General features: G+C 37.1%; 2 protein-coding genes across 3 annotated transcripts in view; one reads left to right on the top strand and one right to left on the bottom strand.

Annotated features, from left to right (window-relative positions):
- Positions 1–3,947: 3,947 nt before the first annotated feature.
- On the bottom strand, positions 3,948–9,094 carry ndufa8 (NADH:ubiquinone oxidoreductase subunit A8). The gene is made up of 4 exons (XM_073874032.1): positions 8,929–9,094; positions 8,225–8,386; positions 7,420–7,587; positions 3,948–4,266 (listed from the first exon to the last, which is right to left on the bottom strand). Exons 1-4 carry the CDS (start codon positions 8,977–8,979, stop codon positions 4,129–4,131), a joined length of 519 nt encoding a protein of 172 aa, XP_073730133.1. The 5' UTR covers positions 8,980–9,094; the 3' UTR covers positions 3,948–4,128.
- A 223-nt stretch (positions 9,095–9,317) lies between these two features.
- The window catches only part of morn5 (MORN repeat containing 5), a 31,859-nt gene continuing 16,593 nt past the window's right edge, over positions 9,318–24,583 (top strand). The window contains exons 1-6 of one of the 2 annotated variants that reach the window (XM_055209039.2): positions 9,321–9,505; positions 10,740–10,887; positions 11,391–11,502; positions 11,579–11,710; positions 22,503–22,616; positions 23,628–24,447. In XM_055209039.2, coding sequence (XP_055065014.2) covers positions 9,459–9,505; positions 10,740–10,887; positions 11,391–11,502; positions 11,579–11,710; positions 22,503–22,616; positions 23,628–23,644 — 570 coding nt within the window. In that variant the 5' untranslated portion in view covers positions 9,321–9,458 and the 3' untranslated portion in view covers positions 23,645–24,447. Of the gene's footprint in view, positions 9,506–10,739; positions 10,888–11,390; positions 11,503–11,578; positions 11,711–22,502; positions 22,617–23,627; positions 24,448–24,583 lie in introns of those variants that run through there. The other variant, XM_055209038.2, reaches the window with a different exon arrangement.

The raw sequence follows: 24,583 nt of genomic DNA, 5'->3' as shown, positions 1-24,583 counted from the left end.
TGTGGTATTGAATAAATCATATTTTACAATACAAATACAACATAACAAAACTAGAAAGGTTTACTGTATAACGTCTCCTGATGGACATCCTGATGTCCCAGGCTGTCAGGCAGGTTTGCATCCACATCACAGATTTCTTTCCTTGCAATCTAGCAATTACTCAGTATGTCTTATACAGTCATCTAACACTTCAAGGAATATTCCATTTTCTTAAAAAAAAATCCAGATAATTTACTCACCACCATGTCATCCAAAATGTTGATGTCTTTCTTTGTTCAGTCGAAAAAAAATTATGTTTTTTGAGGAAAACATTGCAGGATTTTTCTCATTTTAACGGACTTTAATAGACACCAACAATTAACACTTAACTCAACACGTAACAGTTTTTTTCAACGGAGTTTCAAAGGACTATAAACAATAGCAAACGAGGCATAACGGTCTTATCTAGCAAAACGATTATAATTTTTGACAAGAAAAAGAACAAATATACACTTTTAAAGCACAACTTCTCGTCTAGATCCGGTCGTGATGCGCCAGCGTGAACCCACGCAATACGTCATGACGTCCTGAGGTCACAGAAAACGAACGCGAAACTCCGCCCCAGTGTTTACAAGTGGTTGAAAGAGGACCGTTCCTACGTTGTTGTATGTTAACTGATACTAATTAATGTCTTTGTGTCAGTTTATTGTTTACAATGGTCCGCAAATGTGCGTTTTATATATGTAACACGTGACCTCCTATACGCATTTAGGTCACGCTGGACCGGATCTAGACGAGAAGTTGTGCTTTAAAAGTGTATTTTTGTTATTTTTCTTGTCAAAAATGACAATCGTTTTGCTAGATAAGACCCTTATGCCTCGTTTGGGATTGTTTATAGTCCTTTGAAACTCTGTTGAAAAAAACTGTTAATAATTAACATAATTTCTTCTCGACTGAACAAAGAAAGACATCAACATTTTAGATGACATGGTGGTGAGTAAATTATCTGGATTTTTCTTTTAAGAAAATGGAATATTCCTTTCACACATTAATTCCCCTACAGCCATTTGTAAAGTTTACACATTTACAAATAGGGAAAACAGATTGTGACAAAAAGGTCAACCATTCTGCATGTCATTACTTATGCGATAGACTAATTTCTAAATGTTTCGAGGTGTGACTACTCAACAGAAACTAGTGTAATACATTTTAAAGGGGACATTTCATAAATGACATCACAAAGGGAGCCAAATTTCAATGACCTATTTTTTCACATGCTTGCAGAGAATAGTTTATCAAAACTAAGTTACTTGGTTGTTGTTTTTCACATTTTCTAGCTTGATGGAAGCACTGAGGACCCAATTATAGCACTTAAACATGGAAAAAGCCAGATTTTCATGATGTGTGATTCTCACGAAATCCACACTTAGAAGGTGTCCAGCATCAGATTTTTTAAAAAGCCCTTGAAGACAATTTTTGCACATATAAGATTAAGGTCTGAACTTACAATAACCATTATTTTTAGAGGATTTAAAACATATTTCCTATATAATTATTTACATTTTTTAGATTATCATTATAAAAAAGTATCATTACCGCAACATGATATTACATTAAATACATGCATTTACAAACTGTTTCGGTAATGAGCACTAAAAAGTTGTCTTGGTACTATAACAAACAAATTTTCAACTTTTATCTGGAGAGAAAAAATAAGAACTGCTTACATGGTAGCCATCTTGAGGGTCACAATTTTTTTTAAATGTTAGTTCCTTGAGGGCTTAAACAATGATTAAAAATTGTTGCGGAGGATGAGAAAATTGGTCTTGGACACATTTATATTCCTTATTATTGTCTCTACATTTACCAATAATCATCAAATACCACATGTTTCTTTACTGTAAATGTTTATACTATAACATGAAGCTTTTTTTTTAATTTTTAATTATAAATATTTCCATGTCAAAGAACCCAAATCCAGTCATGGACACGTTGCGGTAATGAAAATGTTCCCCTTAAATGTGGAAAAAAAACAACACAATTGGTTTGTATGATGTCATTTGAAATCATGTGCAAAATAGTACATGAAGAGATGTTTGTAATGGTATGCTTCTTATTTTGATACTCATACATTGCATTTACTTTTTTTATCAAAATGTTTCAGGACACCTCATAAGTCTAATTTTGAGAGAATCACCCCATGTAGTCCCCTTTAATAAAATAAGCAATAAAAAATGTAGCAAACAGCAGATATTAGTACATAATCAACTGCATGACTGCATCAAAGCATTTGCAATTTGTCCAAAACAATAATCATTTGCTCATATGTTGTGCACAACTGACTTGATGATGTGAAGTTTTTGAAAAATAAATTTAAGCCATGTAATCATTCAGTTTTTCACATGGCTATCTATATTTTAGATTCAGATATTCTATGGTGCTTAGATATGGTTGGGCTAGGTTTGTTTGACCAGGTTTATTATATAATCCAGGCTAAAATTGTTAGTCCGAACACTTATAAAATAATAGCGTGGCCATTATTGATGTAAATCCCTAACCCTAAGTATGAGAAAGATTAATTGTGATACTTGTCTAAAAAAAAACTACTAATAACTGACATGCAATAAAGTATTTGCGGGCACATGGAAAAAGCTCATTTAAAAGGCATGCACTAAGCATTAAATGTAAGATTGCTTGAATGAAAACGGCATGTTCTGCATCTTATCTCATTATAAAAATGCTCTGTTGATAAAGGATGGAGTAGATCAAAATGACAGTGAGTAGAGTGTAAACACATGTATGCTTAACGTTACAGCACAGATACATTGAGAAACCTCTTTTTTTTACCCACGACAAGGGTAACATGAACGATTGCAGCTTTGTTGTGAATGGATGAGCTGCAAAATGTAATATGAACTATATTGCTTGAAGGGAGAATTGTTTATTCCAGCAATAACGATTAACAAATTGTCCATATTTTATCATAGTTTTTTAAACTGTGTCTATAACATACTTTAACTGCCATAACTCACTTTGTAAAAATTACCTACTACATATTTAGTTTATCGGTTGTTGTTTCGTCCAAATGCTAGCTGGTTATATTATTGTGTCATATTTCTCTTGGTTAACTATCCCTATGCCATAATCCCTCTGTTCCTGGCACAAAGCTGGCTCTGCTCTATACCGTTTCACTCCAGCCAAGAAAACGTCAGAACGAATTCACCAGTGCCTCTCAAGCTGCAATCTGACATCAGCTTACTCTGGTTGTTCAAAGCCCAAGTATTTCATCCAGAATGACGTCTTGACTTATATGAGGCACTCTTGAGCTAAATTAGGACACGCAAGAAAAAAAATTAGTTCCAGTTTGATTAAATTTCACGTGTGGGACCTCCCAGAAATACGTTCCACATTTTGAATCGCAAAAAATCGAATATGACAGTCATTTTACTCGAGACGCGAAAAGGGAGTTTTATGTAAGCATTTTAACATTTAAAAACCTGTTATAAAAATATGCTAAAAAACGAAGTTTTGCACTTTGGTTTATTTACATAGGGCAGCGGTGCTGTTGCCGGTAGGGCCAATTGACCTGCGGTGCTCTGGGGCTACGAGGGACTGACTCTTTGAACTTGTATAGTGTTTTCAGGCAGCTCTGCTCCAGGGGCTGAGCAAGGAAGTTCTGGTGGAAATTGGCTTTTACCCGAGGGAACCGAGTCGCCAGTTCTTGAGGTTCATGACACTACACAGCCAAAATCTAGTTTTAAAACACGTACCATAGCACCAAATTAAGACAGGAGGTGATGGCTGGTCAGCACAGCAGACCAACTGCATGAAAGCACTATTATAACAAGATTAATTGGTGAATATGTGCTACTTTAATAATAATATTGAGCAAAGTACAATCGACAGTGTGCAGAAGTCAAAACTAACAATCGAGCACCATCCAGAAAAAAGCCAACTAAAGCCAAATGTAAATTAAATCTTTTTAATTCCATAACATGTATTGAGAACAAAATTTATTGACATTTCTACACTTTAATTTAGGATAACGGCGCTACCACTGGAACGCTATATCTTGTACGGCTCGTCTGGTCTGGTGGATGGAGGTGGTGAAGTACGTGACAATCTTTAGAGGGCAGCGATTGGCCCATTTCACCAGTTCCAGAAAAACATGCGGCTGCCGTGCTTGGCTGGTTGTAGCTCGGCCTCAATGGGAGGGTTGGGGTCTGGTCTTGGTCTTGAATGGTAGGGGTTTTCAGGCAGGGACCGAGATGTTGCCACTTTGGTTACCTGTAGGACAAAGGAAGGGTGTGTGAGGCACATGATCTACAGGGTAGACTGATAAATCAAAAACACTGCATTTAAAAATATTGAGGTATGATACATATAACATCTCAAATTTCTTTCGCTCAGGCTAAAGTATAAAACACAGTCAAACATTGGATAAAAAAATACAAACTTTCAAGCAAAAACAGGTTTAATTATATTTTGCACATGCTCTGTAAGCACAAGAAACAATTTAAAAGTAAAATGATAGAAAAGGAACAAGGTCTCTTTGCATTCACATTGTAACTACACATAAAAGTGAACCTGAATCCACTTAAGCCATGACAAGCTCTGGGTTTGAAACATAGACTGTAAAAAAAGATGGAAGACGCGACGTTGCCTCTATCCATTGTAATGAATTGAAGCCAAAAATGTCCGCCCATGGTCGCCGCCATGTTACGCACAGAAGGAATTCTCCGTGGAGCCAGAGGCGGAGCAGCGGTACCAAACTTCCGCCCAAACGACCAATTCAACCACAGCAATCATAATGACACGCCCCGTTTCTATAGCATCAAATCACTAGCTAAAATGAAACTTATCACAAAAATGAACACTTGAACATATATCAGCGTGATAACAACTACTTGAAAGGACCAAAACCAGTGTAAATATTTTTTTTATTTAGAGCAGAGTGCTATTCGTTTGCATGGAGAGGGCGGGGTGTATGACTTCTACTGCAGCCAGCCACCAGGGGGCGATCAAAGAGCCAGAGGCTTCACTTTTGAAGACGTATGAGGCACACCCGGTTTGAAACCGTGTACTGTGACAGTACGCACTGAATTAGATGAAGTACATACTGCTTTATTGTTATAACAGTAGGACGGGCACGGGCCAAAAACGAACGCCGGGTTAGTTGTAACACGGACTGTTTACATTGTTGCACGGTTGAGCGATTTGTTTTTACTGTATTGATTTCATGCTGCCAAAAGACGATCTCCCGCAAATTATTGGAAATGTATAATGTTATTGATGAACCAGTGTTTTGGTGGCATGCAAGTAAATTTTTTCATCATATGTTTTTTTCGGTTTCTAAGTTGGGTGTGTAAGATACCAAATCCAATGCTATTGCTATGTCATATTTTTTGTCCCAGCAGGGTTAATTGTAACACAACCCCTCAGCACTTACGATATAAAAAACCCGCTAACGTTACCGTAATTCTTGCCGTTGTTTTTAATAGGCTAAACACTAATGATTGCTGGCTGCCAACAAAATAAATGTGCCTTTCTCATAAAAAATCGTGTGTCAAATTTATTTTTGTTCATATCTTTAATATTGATTGAATAATGTCACATCAAAGATTGAAATCGTAATGAAATAAATGGCTAAAATCAGACTTTGATGCTCATTACCTCAGAATTTGATTTTAAAATCTGTAGTATTGTTATTACTGACTAGGCCACATATAAAAATGTTTTTTTGTGTGTTGCTTTTTCTCACATATTTAGACATTTGTATTCATTTATAATTGAACTATTGTTAGAAAAGGGCTGGATGAATGAATACAGTGTGGATACCTGTCTATTATAGACATATATATAAACAATATCCACTTCAAGTATATATACAAAATAGTATTAAAATATTTGCCTGCAAACTTAATTTTTAGCAAGTGTTACAACTAACCCCCCTGCCTTTTACAATTAACCCCACCTATGGGGTAAGTTGTAACGTTTGCACTTCTGTCACGTTTGGTGTAATTGTCCAAGAATGGTAAATACTAGAAACATACTTCAAATCTTGATTTGTAGCAGAGATGTGTGTGTTGCTTGTGTAAAAATATACTTAATCAAACTCAAACATTTTTTGAATGATTGAGTCAAAACCAAAAAGCGTTAGGTTGTGCCCCGCTCTCCCCTATATGTTCTACATAGTAGGCCTATGTGTGGGTGCAGTACAAATACATTTTGGACATACTGCACCCGCTGTTTTCTTTTTAATGTATCTGTATGTCCTATTACATTATCAGAACAACATAATTAAACCACCTAGTTCATAAATTTCTGGAATTTTATTGTGTTCACTTTCCTAAACTTGATGACTCCTCAGCTCACGTGGCCTCTCACAGCATATTAAAGTGTCCATCAAATGAACACTTAACAATCTAGTCGGTAGTCGTCGGTTTTTCTGGTACTTTCGCCAACTGTTTTTCGAAAATTATGCATATTAATTTATTACGCCTGCTATATAGTATGGAAGTAGGCGATTTTGGATGCAGCGAATGTGTCAGCCAACCTTTTACTCAAACATTAATTATAATGTAATACAACATTTTTAAAGGTGGGGTGCACGATTTTTGAAAACCGCTTTGGAAAGAGAGTCGGGCCGAATACCAAAAAACACTTGTAGCCAATCAGCAGTAAGGGGCGCGTCTACTAACCGACATCGTTGCCTGGGTTGTGTAAGTGGGGGGTGGGTCTATCAAAATAAGGTCCAGATTCTATTGGGGTAGGGGTGTGTTTGTTTAGGTGATTTTAAATGTCAACATTGGCTTTCGGTGATCATGCACAGTGCCTTTAATATTTAATTGAATACTGGAATTGTCACATTTTGGTAAAAACACAAGCTTTTATTATTGTGGGACAACGAAGGAAGATGTCTGATGTGTAGGTAGGGTGCAATATGCATTCCAAATATGTAAAATATCATCACCACCTCCTTTTCAAAAACACTCTGCATGTAATATTAGAATTGTAAAATAACTTAAAGGCCAAAAAAAGGCTAAGAATGTGAATATAAAAAAAACAGCAAACCTGGAGGGCTTTGTATTTACAAACACATTTTATAAGCAAATTGACCATTGATTTAATTTTAAACTCTTCTTAGAGTAAAACACCTGCTCTGTGTGTGTGTATTCATGACAGAAGACACTCAACCCTTGCACTTTTGAAGCATGCAAAATGTTTTATTTTGGTAATGCTGGTGTAGCAATCTGGTCTAGCTGTGTTTTCGTCATTTTTAAGCTGTTCTAGCTGGACGACCAGCTTAAACCAGCTACTGCCACCTTAAACCAGCTACCAGCTTATGCTGGTCTTAGCTGGAATTTTTAGTAGGGCATCTTTTGATAGACATGTCCCTGGTCTAACTAAAACAGAGGGATGATACATTTGTTGACTCACTTTGGACAGGTCTCCTAATGCAGGTCTCTCCCAGCCCAGTTTCTCAAACACGCAGTTATCAAACTCCTTCTGCTGTTTACGACAGTGACGCAGCTCGGCCAGGTTCGAGTAATCTAGACATGTCCAGTACTCTGTGAAGGACTCAGCACAGTTCCCTTTAATTTGTCTGCGGGACAACAGCATGTTAGTATGTCACCATTTGCATGATCCTTAAATTGTTTCCATTGCAACACTGTGTTAGACAGAAGTAAACGCAGGTTTGAATTGACATGAGGACTGAATACTCATTTTTGCAAACCTTTTCATATTAAACTTAATATATTTTGTTGTTCTATTACTTAGAACTTTTACATTGTGGGTAAAAATAGCTTGTCCCCATGATCAGTGTATGTTTGGCTATTTATGGAAATGCACCTGTCCTTACATTTTTAAGATCATTGACATTATAACAATCAATTACATGTAAATCTCTTATAAGGTAAATGAAAGGCCATGAAATAAGGTTTACATGTTACTTCTGAGAATGTTAGTATTAAATCTATTTGAATGCATCTGCTAAGCACATCAATACCAACGTATTTACTGCAATATTAAGACTGGAGTATTACTTTAAAAATAAAGACATAAACTAACTATGCTTCAAATTTGACTATATAGATACTGAATTTGCAGTATTTTTAAATTGTGGAATTTGCTCAAAACACAAATCATGTATCTGAAACCTAAACCCAGCAAATCAGAACAATAACTTAAACACATTGTTATAAAGTGACACAAATGTCAAGAAAAACAGGTGTTGTTAGCTAAAGAAGTTAAGTGCACACTCATTAACTTTCCTCCCTTCATTCAGACACTTTCTAGGGTCCTTCTCTTCCCAGCGGCACAGCATGAACTCTTTATTAGGTTTGTCACACTGAGAGCCATAGTGATGAGCAGCTGCCTTCAGTACAGCAGAGGACACATTCACCTGCACAGAATAACAACATACAATTCAGTTTTTGTATAATCAAAGTCAAATGCATTTTTAAATGCTTTTATTGAAGAAATCCGCAGGTATGACTATCTGCATCACATTCTAGAGTCACCTATGCGAAATGTGTTTTTTGTAGTATAGTTGATTGTCCAATGAATATAGTTTAGATGGCATTATATTTCATCCAATTCTACATCTATAATACGCATACCAAATCAAAAGTTGTCAGTTTAATGTTTTATCTATTACATTTCACGAAGTAAACCACACGTAGGACATATGCATGTAACTTAAGGTTACCCAACGTTATCATTGAAAACGAAAAAACAGTTAGCTTGCTGCTAAAAACAAGCACAGTAAGACAGATTAGTTTATCAGTGTTTTCAAATTCGAATAACTTATTTGATAACCTACATGCACTTCACTAACGTACCGGTTAAACACATTTAAGTAAACATTACTAGTTTACGTTAGCTATAGCACTGCTGTAGCTTCAGGCTACCGTCTGGTTAAGTGTATTATTTTTTCAGACTTACCTCTTCAACGTTTAACTCCTGCAACGGAGGAACCTCAACCACACCGGGCATGGTGTGACTTTTACCACGCCAAAACTACCCAAAATCCGTTTGACAGTTCACAACACACCTCAAGGTCCACCGTCTGCAGCGAGACGAGGCCACACGGAGAAGGTCAGTTAACTGCGCATGCGCGGACGCATTGCCGGCGCATTTCGATGGCGTCATCCGCGTGGAAACTAGAGAACTGGAACGCCATCTTGGCTCTAAACTGAACACAGTTACACAACAACATGAGTCAAACATGATTGTGTTGGTCTGTGTAAATTTTATTTTAATAAAGTAAACTATGTGTTTTTGTCGTATCAGCGTCAAATACGTACGATTCATTAATATTGCTTAATTTGGCCGAATACTAGTTGCATACTAGAGAAGCGTCGTCACGTGCGTAGCGTAAAAATGGAGTAATGCCGTGCGGAATGACGTCGAGTTTTGTTTCCATGGAAACAGTGAAACGCTGTTGACCAAAAAAAGAAACGCTGTTGATCAACATGGAATTTATGGGTAACAGTTACAATGGGGATTACCACAATGGCAGGTAAATCATATATATTTGGGAACATATCATATTTAATTTTTGAATCTTGAAGTGGGTGCAAGAAACAAGGATTAGGCTTACATATGGTTTGCACCAAACTTTATATGTTTGTTTAAAAATAAGCAGGGTTACATTTGAACTATGGTTTTAATCTCAGTTAGGGATTCATTTTAAACTTTATTTTTGAGGAGGTATAAATAAAAATCCGAAACATACTCCGCAAGCGTGGTGGCGCTATTCAAAGATGCGTTTAATATAACGTCTCAACAACAGAGTAGGCTTGTTCGACTTCGTGCGGCGCCGCAGGAACCGACAGCCCGATTGACGTCAAAGTACCGCGAGAATGATTCAATTTCGTCTTGCTCTCGCGATACTTTGACGTCATCCGGCTGTCGATTCTTGCGGCGCCGCATGAAGTCGAACAAGCTTATTGAGTTGGACGGCTCAGTAACATATTTTGTTAGAAGCGTCAAGTCCGGGATGCCCTCTTTATCCTACAGAACATACAAGGATATTTTTTATTACACAGGAAAGAGGCTAATCGCTCAAAAGAATATTAACAGCTACCGGTGCTCGTTGTCATGCGCTACAGTCAGGAACTAAAAGTAAATGAAACAGACACGACGGACCTTCATGACAAATGCGCCGATCTTGTTGGTCTTTATTGAACATGCGACATACCAAATAGGATGCAGAATAAATAAATAAGAAATAAAAATAACTACAAAATTATTAAAAATAGAGAAAGTTAATAATGTTCATATTTGGTGTGTAAGATTTGCAAACCCACTAACTACAGTAAAACTTAGAAATCTTCTAATACACATAAATATACAATTAATAGAGACAACATTTTGGTAATATTTAATTTTACATTATTTGGAAACATTGTATTAGACATTTACTGGTGCAGTTGTTATGGTTGCTTAGATAATTTTGACAGTTAATAAATAAATATGCACAATTAATCAAAACTGTTAATGTAATTATTTATGTTATGTACACCTTTTATATTTTTAAAAACGCAATTGTGGTATATATTTGGATAAGCCAGTGTGCGATTCCTTACAAGTTGAGCTACAAGAACCTGTATTGTAGTCTACTAAGACATGGATTGTAGCCTATGTCAAAGTGCTCTCAGTTGTGCAGGAAAATGATCTTACAGGTTTCTATTGAGAAGTTAAGTGAGAAGCTTCCCACTTAAAGAGATCTCATCTCATGTTGTTTTTCACAGGATGGAGGGGATGGGGGAGTACACATTTTCCACTCAGACCAGATATGTTGGAGAGATGAAAGACGGTATGTTCCATGGAAAAGGAGTGGTACACTTTCCCAATGGAAGTAAATATGAAGGAACCTGGGAGAATGGAATATGCAAACAGGTCTTTACTATCCTCTTAATCTTAGTGAACAAAACCAATCTTGATGTTATAAGGCAATATTATAGCATAAAGTTTACAAGGACATCATTAGGGTGATTATATAATTGCAGGTACATTTGATGTCCAAAGTCATTATTTTTCTGCTTTTTTCAAATGGTTATATTTTTTATTATTTTAATAAATTGTTACTCATTGTCATGGATCACAAGGTGGTACAGGCCATAAGAATATAATATTTTCTATAAAAACTGTCTTAAATAGCCGAGCTGAAAGTCATGAGCTCCTATTGTCTGAATTTTTCAGTGTCAGTTCTGTTACTGTCAAGTTCTGTTACCAAAGTAGACCCTAATTCAGTGTTGACACTAATTCGGCCATTACACAACATATATATATACCAGCGTCTTCTTACCTGTATATGAAGGTAGTATATGAGGTAGTTTGTACACACAAAAATGAGCACTAAATGTAGATTAGCGGTGAACACTTGTTTCTGTTACATATAGGGAAAGTTCACATTTTCAGATGGTCTGGAGTATGAAGAGACGGACTGGGATTACTGTGATGGCAAAGATAGACGGTTTTACTCTGAGAGGTGTAATGGCCTGAAACCAGCAGGTATTTTCTACTGAAATCATTGGTTCCTGGCCAAGTATAGCTTACAGAAAAAACAATGGTCTTTTCTTTTGAACAGGAGAATCCCAGTTAACAAATCAGGACCCTCCGCGGGTCATCCCAGATGGTTGCTATGACACCGGTGATGGCTTTTATGATCCTAACACAAGAGTAATAAAAGACTATCATGACAATTTTCTCAGGAGCGCAGGTGAGAGCATGCATCATGCAATCCTATGAGTTTTTTAGGCATCCTGACCAGTTTTAAAACAGTGTGTAACTAACAATGACAGAGTCACCCACAGTCCATTCCCTGACAGTCTTATGCACATTGCAAAAAACCAAAACCAAAGTTCACAAGGATTATATTACACAGGGTTTGATGATGAAATGAAAGCTTGCTGGATTAGTGGCATTAAATCATGATATATATATTTAAAGTCCCACTGTGAGGAAAATCTGGTTTTATCGTTGTATATACAGTATGTCTATGTGGTGTTTTTATACGTTTTAAAACAAGCCATGTGCAAATTTATCATGCAACACCATTGCAAGTATTTTCCTCTTTTTTGTCTCATTCATTCCTGTGGTTTATAATCACCTTTGTTTCCAACTTCACAAACATTTAACCAATCATATCAACACAGCCTCATGCATGGATCAGTAGTTTCAGTTATAGATATTATTAGGGTGGCCATTCGTCACAGTTTTGCCGGATTTTTCGCCTGATTTTTTCATCACAGCGTCAAGCAATGCTTAGGTTACTTAGCAATGATAGACGCACTGGAGCTCCCACACGCTTTAAAGAAGAGAAAAGCGGTGCAGTCACGTTTTCCGTGTGGTATTAGACATGAAATGTGAAGCAATTGACCATGTGCTCGGCCATTTCGGTGGGTGCTCGAGCCCAGGGGATCTGTACCTATGTGCGTGTTTATTGTAGCACTTCCATCCTTGAAACAACAGACGGTTCACGTGAGGAAACTTTCTAGGGTTATAATGTTTCCAACCGCACTGAAAATGCGTTTTGATGGTGTATTGGTAGTGCAGATGGATACTTTTTGCAACAATGGCCCTGTCCCAAATGGCACACTCCGGACTTGTGGACTTCCTCAGAGTCAACACTTTGATGACATCATGTAGTGCAGACCTTAGGGACCCTTGACGCGAGTCCGAGAGGGTGCTCCAGAGTCGTATTTTGAAACAGACTCAAGCGTCATGCTGGAAATGGGAAGAGAAGTTTCCCATCAGTGTGAACTCCTCCCTTCTGTCTTCTGATTGGTCTGATTGCTCTTTCGCAAGAACTTCTGGGTTGGTATAGTGCGCAAAGCCTGCTGCAGTGCGGGCTTGCCGAAGACCGGATCAAGGGTGCAAAGGGGACGCTGATGAGCACACTTCGGAGCATAAAAATTACAGTTGGGACACCCTTCAGACTCATAGACTAAGCGAGACCTCGAAATTTAAGGTCACGAGACCGAAAGTCCACATGAATTGCACCATTTGTGACAGGGCATTGAGTGACCAAGAGAGATCCTTATTCATTTAGCTGACACTTTTATCCAAAGCAACTTACAATTACTATATATGTCAGAGGTCGCACGCCTCTGGAGCAACTAGGGGTTAAGTGTCTTGTTCAGGGACACAATGGATTCGAACCCGGGTCTCTCACACCAAAGGTGTGTGTCTTATCCACTGCGCCATGACCAATTGCCTCCCCTCTGCTGGCTTTGGTTTGTGTTCACAAACTTGAAGACAATGTAATTTATATTTTTTATAGTTTGTGACGTGCACACCACCGGCCCTAAGGGTGAATGCTGTAACCTGTTAACATCAGCGCTAAAAGATTAGTACTGCAAACGTGCAGTTAACATATGCATTGTGTAAAACCAAATTTAGCAGTTATGTGTAGCAGGAACTGCCGAATTTAGTATCTATTTACATATGTATCTATGGTCCGAGCTGTGCGATTGAGTAGAGACAGGGACTATTTCACATATTCATTGATCCGCATACATTAAATGAGGCAAGGGTGTAGAGTTACAATCAAGCTGTTTTAAACTACCCAGTCTCACGAGGTTTCGTGATAGAGTCACGTACATTTTTTATTATTTTTTCGTGATATTATCACGAATATCTGCGTTTTTTGTTATCGTATAACGAATTCCTGTTTTCGTGTGATTATCACTTATTTGTTACTTAACTGCTTTTTCGCTTCGGTTTAGGGTTAGATTTGGTGCTTGCATTAGAATGTCACTTTATGTATTGGTTTATACTATTTTTTCCTATATTATTGATTTCTTTATATTATTTTTTTATATGTCGCCTAGCGTTAGGGTTAGAGTTGGGTTTGGGTAGGGATGTCATTTTATGTAAATCTAACCCTAAACCGAAGCAACAATGGTAAGAAAATAGGTCAAAACAGTTAAGTAACAAATACGTGATAATCACACGAAAACAGGAATTCGTTATACAATTACGAACAAACATGGAAATTTATGTCACTATATAACTATAATTTCGTGAGACTGGGCTGGTTTTAAAGCAAGAAGAAATTACTGTTACAGGTAAAACCTTTATTAATGCTATTATGATGCTTAAAGATGAGATTTAACTGATAAAATTATTGACTACAGGGAGACTTTAAGATATTTATGATGAGTTTCTAGGTAGAAAGCTAGATAGTGTATTTACCAGCAGACACATTTTAATGCTGATTTATTCTCAAAATCGATTTTGATGACCCCACCCCTGAACAGCATTCAAAAACTATGGTTGCTTTTTATGTGTTCGGCTCAAATTACGGTATGTTGTCATGACCATAAGAAGCATTGTGGACCAGATGACATGACATTCAGTCAAGGGTCTGGCTAAGCAAGACTAACAATAACCCAGCTAACCCATAGTCACTTCTTTGACCATCAATTTCCTTCACAATAATTTCCATGAAATCAAAATGTATTTCTTAATCCAATCCTCCTTTTAGTCCATGATGTGCAGTGCATTTTACCAAAGATTTTGCCCTCAGTCCTGCCACCTGGAACACATAAGAACACAAGAGCATTAGAGTGGCATAAATGGATTAGCTAAATGCGTGTAGATAATGTATAGACTGAAGATTGAGCAGTGAGATGGCAAGATAACTATTCTGTAGGTCTTTTCTCTCAGCCAGACATGCCTCTGTGCTGTAGTCACTTGAATTGTTTTCAAGGAAAATGTAAAACACATTTTCCAGTGCCCGATGTAGTATCTGTGATTTGAGCTGAATTCTGTATGTCAGTCTTTATGTTCTTATAGATTTGGGAATTCCAGTACCCATGCCAGTTTCACCTATTAGTACAATATGGTACAAAAGGGTTGTGATTAAAAAAGGTTGTGAAATTAATAGCCTCTTTGAATTGGGGTTTGAATCGGGGGTATGGAAATCATAAAATATATACGCTATAAGATATGACATGATCAGCCCCCCCCCCCAAACATACACACACAAACACAGCCATAGATAGCTGTATTACCTGTGTTTAAACCCTTTTGTGGTAGTACTATAAATATGATGGGCGTCGGAAGCCAAAAAATGTGGGTGAGTCCAAAACATTTATTGGAGTAGGTGCCATTTTCTCATATTCTGGTGCCTTTTAATTAAACAATTGCTTTTATAGCCTAAAAACTTTGTTTATCTTGTTCTATTGTGGCCCGGAGTGTATGGCAGGCGGAAGTAGTGGAATTTTCAAAAACACGAAATGGAGTTTAAATTATATGAACTTTAAATGAGCCAAGTGGAATGGATTTAAGGAAGCATTTAAGGAAGTTGGGTGCTAAATTAGAGAAAAGGTGAGTGGTCCAATATCATTGGTCTTAAAAAGTGAGTGGGTCTTGTCCCACCCACAAATAATGGTTCCGACACCCCGATATACATTTATTTGCAAAAAAAGTGCTTAGTAGCATTTTTCATTGTTATATTTAGTTAGTTATTGCACAGTTGGATTTGATGTAGCAGGTGCATTGCCATAACATTAAAGTTGTGGTGGATTTACTTGAATTAGTGCATTAAACATATAAATACGATTTTTTTCTGTAAATGTAACTCCACAAACAACTTGCCTTTTTTGCTTGCACTTTTACAATTAATTATACGACGTGAGACAGCAGTGGTTCTCAAACTTTTCAGCGTGCGCCCCCACGTTGTGTAGGGTGCATCCCTTCGTTCCCCCCAAAAGAAAATTCATGACATAACAGGCCCGGCTCCACAGGGCCTGGCCCACCCAATCAGAGGCTTGGCCCACCCTGGCCCCAAACCACATAACAGCCAATCTTTTGGCTAAAATTTGTAATGTTATACTATATTGACAGACATGAGAAAAATTCTTAAGAAAAACAGCATTTCAGATATACCATTTTTAGTTTGTAACAAGTTTGTTTTAGTTGATGTAAATGGTATTTTAAAGGTGCAGTGTGTAATTTTTAGAAGGATCTCTTGACATAAGTGCAAAATATTATATAAAACTATATTATCAGGGGTGTATAAAGACCTTTCAAAATGAACCGTTATGTTTTTATTACCTTAGTTTGAGATGTTTTATCTACATACAACGAGGGTCCCCATCATGTTTCTACAGAAGCCTTTAACGGACAAACTTTATTGAAAAAGTTGTCTCTGACGATGACATGTTTGTCCGGTGGTGGCTAACGTAGCTTCTCTATGCGTTTCAAAAGCGAGATGCCACCAAAATGTACACACTGCACCTTTAAAAGAACTGCACCTTTTTAACAAAACATTTCAAGAATAAACCCAATTCTTACAGTTCATGTTTCACTCAAGTAACAAGTTTGTTTTAGTTGATGTAAATAATTATTTTAAAAGAACAGCCCCTTTTTATCAAATCTAAGTTACTTAATTGATACAAGATCTGTTAAGGAGTCAAAAAAATATTACAAATGCAAAAAGAGAGAATGTTAACCATTTTTATATATATAACGATACTAAATAGTTCCAAAATATGTACAAAAATATTAAAAATGAAGAAAACACAACAATAACAAACAACCCTTACAATTGTCTTAAATATATGATATTAAAACTATAGATGTGATATTAAAGCATTAAAGACCTCCCCCATCTGACCGGCCCACCTGGAATATCTTTTGTCCCACCTTTCATCTCATATCTGGAGCCGGGCCTGTGACATAAACAATCACAAACTTAGACTTTAAATATATTAAAAACATATATTAAAAACATATTATATTAAATGATACAATGTGGTACTGTTCGCTAGTAGACATCTTTTTCTGAGGTTTAATTACACAGAATTTATGATAAATTATTGTATATTATAAAATGTCATATAACCCCTGGCACCATCTCACCCCCCCCCCCAAGTTTAAGAACCACCGGACTATACACATGATTCATCGGAATTTTGCCAAAACACTGTACACATACATTTTTGCACATTATAACTTATATAACCATATAGTATGATCTCCCGTGCATAGATATTGCTTACCCTGTTAAAACAAATACATAAGGCGTGGTATACCTGTTCCTGTATCCTGTTATATGTATTTGGAAAGTTGCTTGGGAATGACTTGGCACCTTAGTGCATTTTCCAGTATTTAAATATGCATGATTTGCAACTACATGCAACACGATACGCAGCCCCGTTTTCGTCACAGTCTGATTTTGAGCATGCACGTTTACTCCATATCATTGTTCATCTATTGCATATCATTTCATTCATCTATAGTCACTATAACAGAAAAAGACAGCTACATCCTGAACATATGTCAGAAGACTTAGTCTGGAGAAAGTGTTTCTGATGCTTTTGTTTTAGAGAAGCTGAATTAACAATTGTTGATATCAAAAAAGGGACAGTGTTTTTGTCTGGTAACACACTAGTTTAACATACTAGTACGCATTTTTAAGCTTCAGATGCACACATAGTATGTACAGGGAGAGGGATGGATTCTCCCTTATCTTTTCAATCTTATCTTATAAAACCCCTTGAAAACAATTGCAGTTTGTGGTCCTGTGGTCAATGCCTTTAAGGTATTTAGGTAACGATTTTTAAGTTACATGTAAGTCATTCTATCTCCCAACTCAGGGTTAGCAAACAATATCTTCACGTCATATCATTTCCAGCCTCTGGAATAACATTCCTACTACAGTACATGTGACTGGACTGTAAAAACAAACATAAGACTGAGACATACAAGAGCACATGTCAAATGAAAATGTTAAACCACATCCCCTCAAGAGTTCACTTCAGTAATAATAACAGACTCGTACAAGAAACCCACAGTAATTTAAATGTCTCTATTTGGTCACTGATGAATTATAGCTAGACAGCCTCAATTGTATCCTACAGTGGGATATACAGTATTGAGATGCAGTATTTGTGGGTCTCATAAAATGTATGCATTACAAGGGATACATTTATTTTTATTAGCATGTGTGTTCCTTGGATTCAAACACATGACCTGTTGCATTTCCCATTGAGATAGTGAATGCTAACGACTAGCTTACTTTAACTGTATTAGACCAAAGATATTGGATATAATAAGATCGAGCACTCCATGGATAGAGGACAATAGTGTTGTAGTCAAGACCACCTAAACCGAGACCAAGTCATGACCAAGACCAAGACAGACCGAGACTGAGACAAGACCAAGATTTTAAAGGGTCGAGACCGAGTCGAGACCAGACAGGCCGAGACCAAGTCAAGACCAAGATCATTGCAAGTCACTGCATTAAAACATCTTGACCGGTCTTGAAATAAAATTCAGAGTCCTCTTTGTCTGAGACCGAAACGAGACCGAGTAAAAAGGCGGTCGATTCCAAGACGAGACCAAGACCTTTAAAAGTGGTCTTGAGACCGAGACCGGTCTCGAGAACTACAACACTAGAGGACAATGCAACTCAATATAGCCGCTCTGGCGACAGAGGTCCCACTTTCTAGTTAAAACAAACCAATCATCATTCGATAAAGATTGATGATTCTCCCTCTTGAAGGGGGAGGTGCTCATGAGGTACAACCTGTGCACATGTACAGTAGCTGAAACAACCTTGAAAAAAGGTGTTTTAACAACAGTTGATGTCAGGTTTAATTGTTGGTCAGAAATATGTTGTTTCATTGTTATTTATTTTAGCATGTGATTTTAGAGATACAGTATCTGTCTTTCCCCATTTAAGTAGATAGGACTTTAATCTTGCATGACTGAAATAACTACCCGGAGGCATTGCAAACATGTCTGCTTAGTGGCACGGCTTCCCAAAAGGGACTTTGATAAGACCAAGGTCCCACGGGTCCTTGAAATCCTTGAAAGTTTGTAAATCTGGGGGATAAAATTCAAGGCCCTGGGAAGTTTTTGAAAATATACATGATAAAGGTCATTGAAAGTGCTTGAATCTATTTTCTGGAAGAAGTCACCCTGTCTTTGTGGTTAAGCCTCCCCATTGGTTGAATATCATAAACACATTCAGACGCACTTACCCTTGGTGGCGTCCCCAAAGTGTCACAGCGTGAGTTCCCTCGAAAGGGAACTGTAACAATGTATTTTTAAAGGTGTAACAATTTAACCTTGCTCTCACTTGAAATGTTTCCCCAAATTTAGTCCTTGAATTTGAGGGTATTGGACCTGGAAAGTCCCTGAAAGGTCCTTGAATTTGAAGTTACAGTAACTAAGGTGTGGAAACCCTGTTAGACCCACTTAAGTCTCAATGAGCAGTGACAGTAAAATTCTCCCCATAGTTTTTGCTGTGGAATTTACATTCACACATGCATTACTGGCCTTTTAATCTGAGGCAACTCTTATGCTGGAGTGTATTATAAAGGGAATGCGGTGCATCCTATAGATTTATTTTTATCATCTAGAGGTGACGGCACATTTGTCAAAACGGGTGTGAAGATAGAATTTATTGCCAGTAGCTTCCCTTCAGGATGGGGGATCGAGTGCACAGACTCTGAAGAGGCGAACGAAGAGGAACCACATTCCCATCGGGAGGATGTTTTTGGGAGGAGAGGAAAGAGGGACAAGTCCAACTACAGCTGTGGGGCAGAGAAACAGTAGGAGGCAGGGATGACAGGGGGTGGCAAACGCAGGCAGCAGCAGCCCAGGCTGGACAGGAAGGCTTGCGGAAATGCCCAGGCTGTAGGCCAACTATGAAGTCGGTTGGAGAGCACTAGAAAAGCAGATGGGAGGAAACCCTGAGGAATCTCTTTACATTGGTCATTTGAACACAGGGATGGTGGTTATTATAAGAAGTTATTGCCGACATACCAAAGTACGATTGGACGATTCTGTCTCTTGCATCAGTCTGCAAGCTTCGCATCTTTGTCCCTAATCCAAGCATACTAATGGGAGTATGTACTGTATACTTCAAGCATCAGCATCTTGTATCGCTGTCTTCTACAGCCTTATCTGAGGACCAGAGTAACATAGATATTTGGGAGTGTGTCCTTTAACTTGGGTAACCCACAGCAGCTTAATATTATAGCAGTTTTTTCACAGGCAAGCATCAATTGGTTTCTACAGGAAATGTACGAAAGTAGTTTTAACTACAATTATCATTCCACAATGAGACATCTACTGCCACGTTATTATACCATGTCTCCTCAGAAGACATTCCTGGAGAGCAGGGGAGGACAATGTTTGCTTGATGCGGGAACATGGGATGATGTCTCTAGTTCCTTCCTAACTGGAAACGCTTTGATATGTAAGTGGGGGCATTGCCAAAGCTAGTCATTACTCAGAACGTTATTATAAGTAATAAGCCATACAGAGGTTGCAGGATTAGAGGCTTTATGGTGTTCCTGGTATACTAAACTATAGGAGTCAAGTAGGCAGCAGGAGGCAGCAATTTTTTTTTTTTTTTTTTTGGTCTGACTGGAAATCATGTTTACCCTAAAAATCATTTATAGCGCTAAACAAATTTATTAGAGTACAATTCAATGTAAAGTTTGTGCCACAGCTGCATGAAACTATCAGTATTGGTGATATATTTTTATTCAGATGCCCAGTTACAATTATTTACACAATTACTTCTGTGATAAACCAGCTAAAGGTTTACATTGAAAACATCGCCAATGAAAACAGCCCAAGCCCACTGAGCCTCTATTTTAAGGTAACCTTTTCAGGAGATGATCTAACCTGGTGAGGACACACCTCAATCCTTTCTGCGCCATTGGAATAATCTTGAACAATAAGAGAGATCCTGAAGCCATTAATGGAAAGTGCAGCTCTGCTTGGAAGGAAACACTTCTCTCTTTTGATTGTATTTTAGGGATTACGATAAACACCTCCTAACAAGGTGCAATTACCGCTTTCCTTCTGACTTTTGCTTTGATGTGGGTGTCAGTGCATCACATTTATTACATTAACATGAAAATGTTAAATTAAAACAACTAGAGGAAGGATGAAACATCAACACAAACAGTAAAAAGACACAATTTTAAACATGAGATAGCAGAAAAAATTCAGAAAAAGAGGTTCTGGGACAATACAATGAGTAGTTTTGAAGTGTTTGTACAAGTACTGTTCCATGAATAAAAAAACAAATGATAGTATTATATCATCATATAAAGAAAAAAAACAAGACAAAAGAAACTAAACAGAAGTAATTGAAACAAAGAGATTGCTAAATAGTTTATACAGCAGAGATTTTTAAATGTACAGTATTAGTGTAAGACAGTTGTTTACACAAGGTACATTTAATATAGTTCCTTGAATTTAAAACAATTATTTATACAAAGAACAATTTCTATTTAATGAAATATTTTACAGGCAAGCATAACTAGAAAAACATTAGGTCACAATAGAAATGTTGAGACTTTTGGGATAATTTTAAAATTCCCATCATTTTTACATTTCCCATAACCGTGCTGTCAACAGATAATACATTAATTCCCCATAGTTAAGCCTAGCACTGTTGTTTTTTCAAAGACTTTCCTCTTTGACACTGTAGGCTATGTGTATTGCATATTTCTTAATTTTTCTGCAGCCAACTTACCTGTCACAGTTATATTTTAGGCACTTTTGTAATTGATGTATATCGCACGTGTCCTTCTTTTTAATCCCGACATCTATTTGCAGTAGATTTGATGTGACTGACACGTGTGCTATGAAATAAGATTGTATGAATTCGCCAAGTGCATGAATGCCAAGGAAACAATAAGTATTGAGGTGGTAATTTCGTGCAAATATAAACCGTTTGCCGAACCGTAATTGTAGACCGACCCTGTCCATCAACCATTGGTCGCGGCGCTCACAGAGGTATTAATTGGTTTAAAATAGTGATGAAATGTTCCTCTCGAGTGTGACCTCCATGTGGAGAGCGTGAGGTGGGAGAAGCGGGATGAAGTGAGACTTTAGCATGCAGCTGTCCCAGAACGGACCGGCCGCGTGCTGGAAAACTCTCAATTGCCGCGCGCAGGAGCCAGGTAGAAGTGGCGGGAGGCGCGTGGAGAGGCCGTTTAGGGCCATCGCGTGCAATTACCGACAATCAGAGGAGAGCTTAAGACCTGTTCTCAACAATGGGCCCGGTTCGCCACGTTCATGGGGGTGAGCGCTCAAGTGCGTGCAGCTGCGCGCTCACATTCAGCACCAGCAGCAGAGCTACCTCTCGCTCCGCAATTAGCAACTCCTTTCAGTTTTAAGCATTTAAAAAAACGCCATATTATGCACTGTTTTTGCGTGCGGAATCATCTCTAGGAACGGGAACGAAATAAAGGGAGCGATTGATTGTCGCGTGAAGTAGGCCGCTGAGAGCGAATTTTCATAATTGTTGTCTTAATCCTGCACGGGAAAAATGTAAATTGCCTTAAGCGCATATGAATGAGTTTGACACATGCCATTTGGAAGCTCGATTTTTGACCAAACAATCAGAAGATGGAGAAAATGGGACGTTTATGAGCGACTTGACTGTTATTATTCGCTATAAAAAAGTCTAGTGAAATATGTATTATTTTAATCAACATATAGGCTAAGTGAAATATGTATTCATCTTCCAGACGATGAAGAACACGAGTGGATCGTGCGGACCTGCAGGAAGAGCTGGGATGAGTTCATTGGCCCCTATCCAAGAAACAGCACACAGGAGGAAAAGCGAGAATACCCAAACACAAGTGAGACATTGTGAATGTGTGCAGTCTGAATGAGACAACACAACAGCTTTTGACATTCATTCGTTTATCTTATGCTGTTTAAACAATGTTTCAATATAAAATAATGTGTATTTAAAATGTAGAATGTATTCAAAAATTGGAAAACTTCGATCCTGATGCTAGAGAACCAGCAACCATAAATATCATGGTATAAAAGCATCGACAACACTCCAGTAAATGTTGTATTTGTTAAAAATAGTTAATGCATTAGCTAGCTTTAATTAACAATAAAAAACCTTTAACAGTAGACTATTTATTTATCTTATTTCATGTTAATTTCACCATTTATGCTAATGCATTTTTAAAATCAAAAGTTACTTTAAACATTCGTTAATGCCCGATTGCTCAGTATTAGTTTATGTTAGCTGATGCATTTACTGATATAAACAAATACCTTATTTAAAAAAATGTCCAGAATGCATATCTTCATGCAAAATATTTATACTTTCTCATCAAAAATGTAAAATATTTCTATCACACACTATTCTTAATGCAAACAAGGAAAACTCAATTGGCATAATTATTAAAATTCTTACTGATTTTCTAATTTGTTATTATTTTTAAATTATAGGAAAACAATGTTCAAACCTGAGTCTGATAAACCATAAAATAAACAAATCTATTAATAAATTAATTTAGGTTTTAAATGTTGTTAAACGTTTTAAACACAGATTGTGTTTCCAAGATTGTATTTGGGGTTGGGTAGGCTAAAGAAACAGGAAAAGACTGTTACATCATACAGTGTATTCTGTCCAAGCTATTGGCAGATACTGCGCTAACATTAAACAGCTGAATGAATGAGCCAGATTATTGCTCAGCTCACAAAAATGACATGCAAAGACAAAGTCTTTCCCTTTTTAAACTGTGTGTTTGTGAGTCAGAATAGTGTAGGCTAGGAAAAGATTATGTCTTAGAGTGTCCTTTGAAACTAAACACGGGATTCAAGATCAGTCCTGTGATGTGGCCTGACAGGGAAATCCTGCATGTGATGCCGATGGAATCAGTGATGGAGTGATTATAGCAAACACTGACCCGTGAAGAGTCTGCCAGCTCCTCCATCAACTCGTGATTGCTTCCTGCTACAGGTTTAGGGTGCACACTTATACACACAGACCCAATACAGGCCCATGAGTTATATGTGTTAGACACATACAGATCTTGAACATCTGTAATTTAAATATATATAGTAAATTTTTAAATAAACAAAGAATTAAAAAAAAAATTGGAAAATGATTGGAAAAAATAGGATAAATTAGGAAAAATATTTAAGGTTCTGCACTGCATGTGTAGGAACAAAATAAAAAAAAATATTTAAAATATTTGTCTATGCCAGCTTAAGTGCACTTTGTTACAAAGCATAATGTTAATTTATATTTTATTATGTTAACATCACAAAATATATTTTGAAAAAAAATGAAACCTTGAGAGAATGTAATACATTTTGAATAGCACAGACTTTTAATGCCATTATATGATGTTTGTATTTGTCATTTTTGGAATAACAAAAAAAAAAACATTTATGATGCACAGACAAAGAAATAGTTTTTTTGTTTTATTTCCTTTTGTTTGTTTGTTTGTTTGTTTTTGTTATTTTTTTACAAAACAGAAGTGGGGAAAAGTGCTTACAGGTTACCTGTCTTAATAAATACAACAATGTAGAGGCCTGGTCCTCTATTCAGAACACTCGAGCATATTTCTTAGATTTAAGTTACAATTTCAGACTTTTCCCCTGGTCTCAGACCTGTACACAGATCTGATCTGTTAGTATACAATGTGTCTGCAGCAAGTATACAACATTCTTGCTCTCTGGTCACGGCTGAGGCTTATACGGCACACATGTATGGATACAACAATGAAACGGACACATTCGTCTCCCACACAAAGTTAAGACACTGCTTAAATAAAAATACATGTACATTTTCTTTACA

This window comes from Misgurnus anguillicaudatus, chromosome 12 (genome assembly GCF_027580225.2).
Source record: "Misgurnus anguillicaudatus chromosome 12, ASM2758022v2, whole genome shotgun sequence".
Taxonomy (NCBI): Eukaryota; Metazoa; Chordata; class Actinopteri; order Cypriniformes; family Cobitidae; genus Misgurnus; species Misgurnus anguillicaudatus.
Note: the sequence above shows the minus strand (reverse complement) of the source record. Positions and strands in the feature narration are given on the sequence as shown.

Excerpts from the sequence above, each read along its gene's own strand:
- ndufa8 (XM_073874032.1), bottom strand. The coding sequence starts at position 8,979 with ATGCCCGGTGTGGTTGAGGTTCCTCCGTTGCAGGAGTTAAACGTTGAA. Across the intron at positions 7,588-8,224 it reads AGTGTGCACTTAACTTCTTT|AGACAAATTAAAGGGAACTG; the intron begins AGCTAACAACAC and ends CTGTTGTCCCGC. Across the intron at positions 4,267-7,419 it reads CATTAGGAGACCTGTCCAAA|GTAACCAAAGTGGCAACATC; the intron begins GTGAGTCAACAA and ends TTTGTCCTACAG.